This window comes from Mus caroli, chromosome 9 (genome assembly GCF_900094665.2).
Source record: "Mus caroli chromosome 9, CAROLI_EIJ_v1.1, whole genome shotgun sequence".
Taxonomy (NCBI): Eukaryota; Metazoa; Chordata; class Mammalia; order Rodentia; family Muridae; genus Mus; species Mus caroli.
The window spans coordinates 118428630-118440866 of record NC_034578.1 but is presented as its reverse complement, the minus strand read 5'-3'; the positions used below and the strand labels follow the sequence as shown (position 1 = coordinate 118440866).

Below are 12237 nucleotides of genomic sequence, written 5' to 3'. Positions count from 1 at the left end.
CTCTGCCTCCCGAGTGCTGGGATTAAAGGCGTGCGCCACCACGCCCGGCACCTGTCTTGAATCTTAAGCTAATTTGGAGCAGAACTGGACTGTGCATGATCAGCCTAAGCAACATTTCACTCTGTTTAGCTTTCCCACTTTCATGACTGTGCTCTGTTCCAACCATATCTTCTTTCTGATGAGGAAAAAGGAGAATTCAAGTTTAGGTTAGTCTAACAAGGCCATTGAAAACCCAGAGCTTTCAAGAGACCGTGGGCTGGGGCTGCACACGGCCATTTCTTCTCCTGTAGAGTGACTTGCTCTCCAAAGATTAAGCCACTGTGCTACATGTGCCTTTCCATGGTTTCTATATGTGGGAATGAGCTGAGCCATCAAATTCCCAGTGAGAATTCTGGTTAGTGTCACAACAAGTATAGCAGCTGAGAGGAACAGAGGACGTCTCTGTGCTCTGTTCTTTAGCCCGTTGTGGATGGACATGCAATACTGATTCTTAGTTAATTTTCTTTTTTTTTTGTTTGTTTAAAGCTTTTTATGTATTTGTATTTTATTCTTTATTTAACCAAGCATGATGGTCCCACTCCTTCAATCCCAGCACCCTGGTTGCAGAGACAGGTGGACTCTGTGAGTTCAAGAACAGCCTGGTCTACAAAGCAAGTTCCAAGACAGCCAGGGCTACACAGAGAAACTTTGTCTCAAAAGCCAATAGTAATTATTATTATTAAAGTTAGCATACAAAGTAATGATTTTCTTATGGCGTTTTCATGCTTATTTCACTATACTTTGTTCTGTTTCATTCCCAGTTCTTAGTCATTGTATCTCCGGAGGTCAGTGTTGTAACTGTTGGGATAAAAGCTGGTTAGCCACCACTTTTCCACTGGAATAATGTCTTTTGAAGAGAATACTTATGAAGGGTGTTCAACATAAGCCCCTCCCCAGAACCCTCTAGCTCTGGTACCAACAACTCTGGCAGGGGCAGTGCTTCACAGGTGGGAACATAGTGGCTTGTGGTAAGAAATACATTTGAACACACTGTTCAGTATCTCTACTCTTGCCCCATCTCTCACAAAGAGAGCAGAACTCAGAGCCTCTTGCCCTAGAAGCGAGCCATTTCAGTTCAGTGCTCCCGGATTTAGTATAATGGGCTATTTGCCCAGTGGTCTCACAGTCAGGGAAACTTAGGCTCTGGTCCCACCTGTAGTTGCTGTACTGCTGTCTGACGTGCCTGCTCTTGGGCAAGGCATTGCCCTGTCTGGTCTTCTCATTCTCACCTTCATATGAAGATTTAGGGAAGGCATCCTTGCTTTACAGTGGTGAGGACAGAACGAGCGGGCAGCCCTTAAGTGAAGAGATGCTGAGGCAGTGTCTGTGGGGGGGGAGATGCACACAAGCACTTGGCTCATGTGTCCTTATTGCTAAGATAACACCATATTTCCGCTCCCTTTCCTTTCAGATGCCAGTATGGACAGAATAGCTTATGATGCTTATCCCCACCCATCACTTCCGAGACATTGAGCGGAAACCAGAATACCTCCAGCCAGAGAAGTGTGCCCCACCTCCCTTCCCTGGTCCTACGGGAGCCATGTGGTTTATCCGAGATGGCTGTGGCATTGCTTGTGCCATTGTCACCTGGTTTCTGGTCCTCTATGCGGAGTTTGTAGTCCTCTTTGTCATGCTGGTTCCATCCCGAGACTACGCGTACAGCATCATCAACGGAATTGTGTTCAACCTGCTGGCCTTCCTGGCCCTGGCCTCCCACTGCCGGGCCATGCTGACGGACCCCGTGAGTATGTCTGGGCTCATTTTGACCAGCCCACATTCTCTCCCTCAGGCCCTGGCATGGCCATAGCCTGCATGCTCCCCTCCGTGGATCTTGGGGATGTGTAAAAAGGGTGACCAGGGCTGGGTGGAAACGTAAGCTGCTCCTCATTGGAGCTTTAGGGACGAAGCTTATGGGGACAGATTGAGTGACACTGTGTACACACTGCTGTACGTGTTTGATAAGCTTTCTGTGTCAAGAGGAAACCCAGCCTCTGTTTGGAAGATGTAATCAGATAACCTTAGAGACTGGGCCAGATGTTCAGAGCAGAAAGCAAGTTGGAGGATAGTGAAGACCTGGGCTGGTTTGATGCTACAGCAGGCCACATCCAGTTTCAGGACATGGATAGGTTTAGTCTTCACTTAGCTTACACAGGAATCCTTTCTTTAAGGTTGGGTGTGGTGGCACACAGCTTTCGCCCCAGGGAGGCAGAGGCAGGTAGACAACAGCCAGGGCTACATGATGGGATGCCTCGTTGGCAGGGGGGTGATTTCTCCTCCCCTCCCCTGAAAAGCTGGCCAGGCCTGTGTGGCACTAACAGACACCTCTCAGTGAATGACTTAGGTAAATATATCGACTGGAGCAAAGGCCACTGAATAGTTCTTATTTCCTGAATCAAGCCCTCCTGACTTTTCATTGTATTGAATGGGAAATACCCATGCAGGTAACATGGTGAAGCCCTCCCTGTGGATTAACCGTTTTAGTATGGGGGTGATAGCCATTAAATTGAGAAAGTCCTGCTAATGGCCACCACAGTTCCTGTGAACCTCAGGAAAGTACAGCACAGACCACAGGGCTGAAACAGTTTTCTTCTTGAAAGTGGATTATTAATCCCTCTCAAGGTAAAACAGTTTCCTAGCTCAGTTACCTGTGTGACTGGTCCAGATAGAATTGCCTGGTGCCTGTGACCCAGTGTTGATGGTACCTTCTAGAGAGTGGAACAGTCACCTCCTAAGGAAGTGGAGAGCTTGTATATTCTTGAAAGTGCCCCATACACAAGGGTATAAAAGAGTTAAAACAAACTAAAGATTTATTTAGAATTTTGTGTGATGCCCTTACTATTGGAGACAGTGAAGGAAATTATATTCTTCTCTTCAGCTCACAGTTCAGTACCGGCTCTCCCATCAAGATGCCTCTGTTGGAAAGACAGGTGAGGACAGCCCTGACAGAGGAAGTGTAGTTTGCTATGCACAAGCAGGGAGGGGTGCCAATCCAAGGTTGGTGCTGAGAGGTGAGGGGGAATCCCCCACTCAGAAAACAGGCAGTGGCTCCTCTCCACAGCTCATCGTTGGGGTGGGAAGACCAGGGGAGAGGGATTTACCTTTGGAGTCCCTGCAGTTATGGAAGAACAAAGATAGGAGAGGAAAGCGTCTAGAGCCCCAATTTTTATTTTTATTTTATTTTTCGAGACAGGGTCTCAGTATGTAGCTCTGGAACTCAATGTGTGGAACAGGTTGGTCTCACACTCAGAGATCTGCCTGCCTCTACCTCCTAAAAGCACTGGGATTAAAGGTGTGTGCCACTAAGTCTGGCTGTAAGACTTTTTAACTAAACAGTGACAAGACCAGAGTATCTTTGGACAAGGATGTCTATAGCAACAGTGCAAAGCCCTGCTGGGTGGGTAACAGTTGTGTTGACTTAGATGCCAGCCCTGCAAGAGGTTCTTTCCCAAGCAGCAGGTAAAGCTGGGAATAAGGCAGACAGAACCTCTGCCCCCTGGAACCTCACATTCCGGTGATTAATGAATTGATAATGGTAGAATTGCTAGGTGCTGTCAGAGCAATAGGAGGGTGCAGTAGGCTTTAAAGGTACCCCACTGGCTTGGGATAACCCAAGAAGGCCTCTCCATAGTCATGCCATTGGAGCTGACCTGAATGGCCTAAAGCTGTAGGCTAGGGCATGGGAAGATTTCCAGACAAGATTCAGGCAGAGAAAGGAGGTTCAAAGGCCTGAGCTTGGAGCATGCTACTAAAACATGGTGAAACAGGCCACAGAGACAAGATCGCACCAGACCTTGTAGGCTCCTTAACCTTGGGGAGACAAGTGTAAGGACATTGTGCTGGCAGTGAGGTTCAGGTGATACTTGCAGGATGAGACTAAAGGCATGGGCAGCCATTTAGAGAAGACATGGCACTAGCTTGGATCAAGCTAAGAGGACAGAAGCTGATGAACTTGGAGCTTATTTTAAACCACTGGTTATGTTGTTGATGTTTCAAGACAGGGCTGACAGGGTTTCTCTGTGTAAGTCCTGGAACTCTTTGTAGAACTCCTAGAGATCTGCCCGTCTCTGCCTCCTGAGTGCTGGGATTAAAGGAATTCACCACACCTGGCTAAGCCACTGATTTTTTTGTTTTGTTGTTTTTTGTTTTGTTTTGTTTTGTTTTGTTTTTTCGAGACAGGGTTTCTCTGTATAGCCCTGGCTGTCCTGGAACTCACTTTGTAGACCAGGCTGGCCTNGAACTCAGAAATCCGCCTGCCTCTGCCTCCCAAGTGCTGGGACCACGCCCGTAAGCCACTGATTCTTAAGTCTGGCTACATGATAAAAATAATCAGTGGAGGTGCCTGCCCCCCGCCCTCGGGGGTTCTATTCTAGTCTTTGGAGGGGCAGAGCTCTAGGTATTAACACACTTGAAAATGCTCCTGGAGCCCTCAAATTCAACCAGGTCTGAGAAAAACTAACAAATGGATATTGATCACAAAGAAAACCTTCGGTCTGACCAGGAACAACTGTGGGTGCTGGTGCCACTTGTTGCATGAGAAGGGCTAGGAAGGAGTAGATTTAGGAAGCCAAACCAAGCTTCTCAGTGGTCAAACTGCTGTGTATTAGGTGCAAGCAGAGGTGTTAGGTGAGCAATGGAAGCCAGTCAGGATTGGATGGTGGAAGATGGACTCATTGTTTAGAAGGCACATGAGGGGGGCGGGGGAGGGGGGCTGGGTACCACCAGGAAGAGTCTGCTGGCACTTGGCTGCTCTCACAAACTGTGCTCTCCTGCTTACTGCAGGGACCTCCGCAGGAGCCCTTGCAACACAACCCGGATTTCACCTTGATTCTTTCACCTTGATTTTTGTTGTAATTAAAAGCTTTAACAAGAGCAACTTGGGGAATTTCTTTTAGCTCACAGTTCAGGTTACAGTCTATCATGCAGGGAAGAATGCAGCAGATTCTTGAAGTATCCATACACAGTCAGAAGCAGAGAGCAATAAGTGAATGCATGCATGCTTGTGCTTGCTGAGCTTACTCTTACACAGTGCAAGACCCAAGCCTAGGGAGTGATGCTGCCTGCTTTGGGTTAGGTCTTCCCACATCAGTTAATGTAACTGAAACAGTCATCTCCCCCTGCCCCTGACACATGCTCAAAGGTCAACCAGATATAGACCACATTGAAACTCTCTTCCAGGTAATTCTAGACTGTGGCACTAAAAATTAACCACCACAGTAGGTGAGGACCACAGTCCTGAGTACCAAGTAGCTACCCATAGATATAAACAAAGAATCTGTCAAATAACTACCATTAATGAGGGAAACATGTCAAAGCATGTCCTGTGGATGAGCCGCATTACAGGATCTCCATGCCTCTGCGAGAAGCACATGATAACATGCAGACCCGTATGTAAAACAGTGAAGTGGAGCTATACAAGGGAATTGCCAGCAAGGTGCCACAGAGTCAGGAGTCCAGATCTCAGGTAAAACACATCAATTAGAGGCTCCTGGTTCATCAGCAAGTGGGATCTGTTTCTAGCTTGGAATCATTGTGTGTTCTAGGGAAATTTCCAGTGGAGAAGAGATGTCTTATATATCAGTAATTCTTATTGTCTATAATTTTGGGAGAACAGCTTACACCCTGAGGTTATAAATAATATTTGCATTATATGTCTTTTTGGTTAGCACTGACAAAGGTGGAGAGAAAAGAGAAAGGGAAACAGAAAAGGTATCATGGTCTCCCAATAGACTGTACCACTTCCAACTGGATCTTTTCATTCTAGATGTAACACTAGGACAGTTCAGCCATGATGGCTTTCTGAACCATCGGCAGGTAGTTCTGGACTTCAGCACAGCCATAGTTGAGTCACACAGCCAGGGGAAAAGAGAACTTACTCCCAAGTGTGTGGAACACAGAAATGGTGCCATTTGAAATTGGAGATGAGAAAGGCCCATCAACAAGAGACAGAGAGAGACAGAGACTGAGAGCAGACAGCTGATCCAAAAGGCACACGGATACCTCACTCAGCCTCTGGGCCAGATGTGCATGGTGAGAACAGGCCCTGCTGCAGTTTGGTCTCACTGGGTACTGTTCTTGCCCACTCTGAGTTGTGTACTCTCACTCATGGCATTTTCTATGTTCTGGAATAGTTCCACATGAACTCATCCTGTGGTTATTTCCCCAGCTGCAGGATGTATCATTGAGATAGATATACTGAAGTTGGCAGAATTCCCACATTGGTTCTCTAACCTGTAGAGTGAAGGCCGTTATGATTGAAAAGGACAAATGGAAGCCATTGGAGTTACCTCAGCCAGGGAAAATAGTAAACCAAAACCAATATCACATCCCTGGAGGAAGTGCAGAAATGAGTACCACCATCAAGGACATGAAAGATACAGGCGTAGCGAGCGGCTCCTACCCCATTTCCCTTTAACTCCTGTTTGACCTGTGCAAGTGACAGGTTATGGAGAATGACAGTTGCCTATCACCAACTTAATCAAGCAGTGACTCCGTTGCAGCAGCTGTGGTCTCCTGGTATTGGTGTGCAGCTCTTGATTCAGCACAAGCTTTCTTCTCAGTACTCGTCTATAGAGACCGCCAGAAGCAATTTGCTTTCAGTTGGCAAGACCAGTAGTACACACTTTCCCTGTATAGTTTTCACTTTCCATCCCTATGTTAGAACTTAGCTGATAGGGAGCTTGAGCATCTGTTTCTTCCTCAGGATAGACAGAGCACACTCTGGTCCAAAACATTGATGGTATGCTGATTAGACCATGTGAGGAGGAGGTAGCAACCGCTTCGGACTTGTTAGTAACATTTATGAACATCAGGGGATAGGAAATAAATCTAACCAAAATTCAGTGGCCTTCTACCTCAGTGAAATTTTTAGGAATCCAGTGGTTTGGTACACAGAGATATTCATCCTAGGGTAAAGGATTATTTATTGCATCTAGTTCCTCCCACCAGCAAGAAAGAGGTACACCATTTAGTGGGTCTGTTTGATTCTGGAGACAGCACACTTGGGTGTGTTACTTGGGCCCATATACTAAGTGACTTGGAAAGCTGCTGGCTTTGAGTGGGGCCTGGAATAGGAAAAGGCTCCTCAACTGATCCAGGCTAATGTGCAAGCTGTTCTACCACTGAGGCCATATAATCCAGCAGACCCAATGGTAACTGAAGTGGCAATGGCAGATAGGGATGTTGTTTGGAGCCTTTGGCAGGCCCTTATAGGTGAATCACAGAAGAGACCTTTGAGATTTTGGGAGCAAGGCCCTACCATCATATACATACAACTTATTCTCCCTTTGAGAATCAGCTCTTGGCCTGCCATTGAGCCTTAATGGAAACAAAACTTTGACAATGGGCCACCAGGTTACCATGCAACCTGAGGTGGTTATAATGAGCTAGGTATTAGCTGACCCACCAAGTCATAAAGTAGGGTGTGCACAGCAGCAATCCTTTATCAAATGGAAGTGGTATATATGTGATCAGACCCAACCAGGTCCTGGGGCACAAGCAAGTTACATGAAGGAGTTGCCCAAATGCCTCTGGTTTCTAGAGGAGGCACACTTGAAGATAGCCTAGACTTGGGAACTCGTCCTGTCTTGGAGCCCTTTATACTCCTTGCCCCTCACCTCTTTGCTTTCTCCATCTCTTCCTGTCCAGCTATAGATATATACATTCTCTGGCATTGTCCTTCCCAGAAAACACTGAAAACTGAGACACAGTCCCCGCTGCCAGGAAGTTTAAAGCCACACATTGCACAGTTGCCACAATTGCATGACTCTGTGGTCATCTCATTTCTGCCTTTCCTTTCCTTGGGCCTAACATTTATTAACCCCATAAATTATTTCAAATCCGAGAACTGAAGAAAGGTGTGGTAACAATCTACCTGCCAGTACTCCACTTCAAGACCCTGTGAACCCCTCTACAAAACACCAATTTCTGTGACTGTCTGAGAACACTGTAGTCTTCACTATGCATATCATCAATGGAAACATTGGGGCTCAACTTAATTTATCTGGTATTTCTTTATGGAGACTTTATCCTGGTGTGTTCCCATAGCTGGTTAGGGTCATCCAGGGTCAGTGTAGGGTTCAGAACCCTCTTTATGTCAAGGAGCTCTTCACACCTGCCTCCGAACAATCTACAAAACCAGAAGAAAGCCCTCCTTGCTCTAGAGAGGGAAAAAAAGAAATCTATCTGTCACCTATCTCCAGCCCTTGTATACATCTCCTGGGACATTTTTGCTCAAACCAACGGTTATGTGTATGTGACACTAGCCTTGAGATAACAGTACCTCTCATTATCTTGCTGCAAGTGGATAACAATGCCAAGTCCTTGATATCATATGAAAGAATCAGTGATGTACGTTCTTTCTTTTCAGAAGTATTCTTTTCAACTATGTGTATGTGTGTATGGGTAAGTAGGTATATACACATCTGTGCCAGTGCCTGTGGAGGTCAGAGGTGTTGGGTTCCCCCTGGAGCTAGGTGTGTGAGCCACCTCATGTGAGTACTGAACTCAGGTCCCCTGCAAAAGCAGCTCGTATTTTTAACCACTGAGCCATCCTTCCAGCTCCATTTCTTTTTTTCTTTCTTGTAATATAGTGTAGCCCTGGCAGGCCTGAAACTGGCTGTGTAGATAAAGCTGGCTTTGAATTCAGAGACCCACCTGTTTCTGTGCACCACCACACCCACCTCTCCCTCCTCCTCTTCCCCTTCCCCTTCTTCCTCCTCCTCCTGCTGCTGCTTTTCTCCTTTTAAATTCAGTCTCTGTTGGGAGTTCCTTGTCTCCACTGCTTTCCTTTGTATGCTCTATTCTAGACATGATTGAAACAAGCTTCCTTTCTTCCTCCCTTCCTTCTTTCTGTCGTCCTTCTTTCCTTCCTTCCTTCCTTCCTTCCTTCCTTCCTTTCTTTTTTTTCTGAATCAGTGGTAACTTAATCGCTGGGCACATCAACTAGAATCCTAATCTTGTAAGCCATATTAAATCTAAATCCTCTGGTGGCTAATCCTGGCGGATTTGCCATCTAAACCAGGAGATACTAGTAGCTACACCTTGTCCTCTCACTATCCCTGTCCAAAAGTCCCCCTCTCTTCTCCTCCCTCCCCTCTCTCTCCTGCCTCCTCTCTTCTGTCCAACCCAGAAGTCCCACTTACTTGTCCAGTGATTGGTTTCTTTATTCATTAGGGAAAGGTTCACAAGAAAAGTGAGTACTGACTCACTCTTCTTTCTAGACAGCCAATCCTGGGAAACTGGAATTAACATCAAAGTACAAACATGAGGGCCATCCACCACACTTGCCCCTTTCTGTCCACTTAAAGACTCTTTTATCTCACAGATAAATTGAGCACGACTATTACCATTTTGTAATTTATAAAGTACAAGATAGACCTAACACCCAGTCCACCATTTTTGTCAATTAAATAGAACACTCTGTCATCTATCCTAACTTAAAAGACTTATAAATCCATATGTTACACCCTGGTTTAGCTTGTACATTATCTGAAAACTATCTTCTCAAATATATTTTCTCAATGTTAAACAGCTGGATTGAAGCCGGGCAGTGGTGACACACTCCTTTAATCCCAGCACTCGGGAGGCAGAGGCAGGCAGATTTCTGAGTTCGAGGCCAGCCTGGTCTACAGAGTAAGTTCCAGGACAGCCAGGGCTATAAAGAGAAACCCTGCCTCGAAAAAACAAAACAAAACAAAACAAAACAAAGCCTGGGTTGGCTATGAAACTATAAGTAGTCTTTCAACCCCATCAGAAATCCAAGGGCAGCCAATACTTTCTGAAAATATAGGGAGCCTAACACAGCTTCCAGAACTGAGACAAATTTCGGAGATAGTGCCAGGAAGTTGGAGCATCAGTCTTCAGCCTTCTGGCCCAGAATATTCTGACAGACCTTGATAAACAGGGATTTTTAAGGACTAGCTTATTCTGTCTCAGAACTAAGCTGTCCTAACCTGTAACTTGTGTCCTCTCAAAGGTGGTACAGGTCTGCAGGAGAGAGAGGCAATTTCTGCTCAGTGGCCACCAGCCACAATGTACCACCACATCTGGAGGTATAGATGCTCAGCTGTGAAACAAGCCTTATTTTAAATTCTCTTATTCATGTACTGTTAATACAGTCATTGGCAGTAGAGTGTGATAGATAGCATCAAAACAATAAAAAAAAAAAAGCTTTTCTCAGTCTAAGTCTCTTATTAAAACTACCTAGTAAATATGTTTGTGCCTTGTCTGTTGTCTGGGCCTGGATCCTCAATCTGCTGTCCCTTAGCCACATGTCCTGGGAGTTGTCTGACTCTGCTTTACTCGGTTCTAAAAAATGAGGGATCGCATAGTCTCTGCCCATCTGTAGATTTATTGTCAGAATAAACTGACAAAATGCTTTCAGTCACAAAACATTTGGAACTATGCCTGTACTTTATAAACACTTAATAAATGTCTGCTGTAGCATTATTATTTGGCTCAGGTATATTGAATGCAGGCCTAATGCCAGGCCCTGAGCAGTTTGCTAGGCTATAGGTTGAAAGACATTGTGTCTGTCCTCTTGGGAATTTACAGTCATGTTGGAGATGCGGTATGTAATTTTACAGTGTGTCTCGAGAATGCCAGCTTAGACTGTGGGAGTCAGAGTTGCTTGTAGGGTCCTGCTGTGGGCAGTGCCCCAGGTTCAGGCTCTTAGGAAGAAGACACTGGTTTTGAAATAGGTACAGAGGACTTTGAATGCTTCTTGCCAAACTTCTAGAGGGCTTTAGATGGTGCTAACATGTTGTCCTGGGGACAGAAGAGAATCTTGAGACATGTGTGTGGTGCCTTTTCCAAAGCCCTGGAGCGTGCGCGCACACACACACACACACACACACACACACACACACACACGACAGCATTGTGTCAGGAGGAACCCAGTATTAGATTGGGGCCAGGGTCAGGTGTGGCTTGTGCACCTGGCCCAGGAGCTCAAACTCTGATCCATAGTCACCAGGGAGCTAGTGAGGGCTTTATGACAAAAATCATATGGGCATTCACAATTAGAATGTTTACCCTGGAAATAATCAGCAGCTGGTAGGGCCAGGAAAGCCTGTGATAGTGGTGTGAAGAAGATTGTGGAATTGAGGGCAATTTTAGGTGGAAGTAGCCTTAGCAGAGAGATGAAGGGTGTGGCAAACTGAGAAGACCTGAAGGTATCCACTAGATTTCTAGCCTGGATAACATGTGGCAGCCAGGATACCACTGAACAGGAGGGTAGAGGGCTATGCCACGCCCAGCAGGAAAACTCCAGTAGCCCTCGTATGTGCTTTTGTGGACTGAGTTAGCCATGTTTTACTTGCTTTGTGATGGGGTTGATGTCATTTTAAGTGTTCACAGCCTACTTGAGTATTGAGAGAAAATACTTGTAAAGTGCTTCATGATGTAGGTAATGCTTCTCTTGGGTGATCAAGTCAGGTTTTTCCTTTTCCCTCTTCTTACCTCTATTTTCTTTTTTAAATAAACTATAAACAAGTATTTATCAGTTTGGAAGTGAGAGGAAAACTGAGTGTGTTTGGATATGTATGTAGGCTTTGGCAGTCTGCAGGCTTCAGGACATTCCTGTGGCGTGGTTAAAGAGTAGAGGGGTAGAGTATCTCAGCAGATGTTCCCACCCATGCCCTGCACCAGTGGAGGACTGCGCTCAACAAAAAACAGAATTCCTCTCCATGAGGTAGTAACAGTTTCCACAGCCCTGAGGTTCAAACAGACAAATGTGGAAGAGGGGATTTTGGTGGGGATTGGGAGGGGACCCTGCTAGAACCCTCAAGGCACTTTCATCACAGGCTCAGGTGGCTGGACAGGTGGGACCTTGGTCTTCTGGGAGTTTGTGCAATTGGAGACACACTTTCAGGAAGGCTCTAATCACCAGCTGACTAATAAACAATGTGAGAATATTACATGAGGCTCTGGTTACCCTCACAAAGGGGCTTCCTCTGGCAGCCCTGTGTGGGCTCTCTAAGGTTTATAGGAAATTCTGGGAGCTGGTACCTTCAGGTACTTTCCTGGCCTGCCTCACTGCATCTGTGTCTGCACTCCACAGCTCCCATCATTGCTTCTTTGCAGTGCAGAAGGACTGTTATTTGGCCAGTGTCTGAAGTCACTTTAGCTGGAGTCTGTTCCCTGTGAGACATCTCGGGTGCAAAAGCAAACCACAACTTGCATGCATCTTTGCATTTCTTT

The 12237-nt window shown here is 45.9% G+C and overlaps 1 protein-coding gene across 2 annotated transcripts in view; it reads left to right on the top strand.

Annotated features, from left to right (window-relative positions):
* Positions 1–12237, top strand: part of Zdhhc3 (zinc finger DHHC-type containing 3) — a 47010-nt gene that overhangs the window by 11213 nt on the left and 23560 nt on the right. For both annotated transcript variants that reach the window (XM_021172453.2, XM_021172455.1), the window contains exon 2: positions 1451–1780. In XM_021172453.2, the coding sequence (XP_021028112.1) occupies positions 1475–1780 (306 nt within the window). In that variant the 5' untranslated portion in view covers positions 1451–1474. The remainder of the gene's footprint in view (positions 1–1450; positions 1781–12237) is intronic.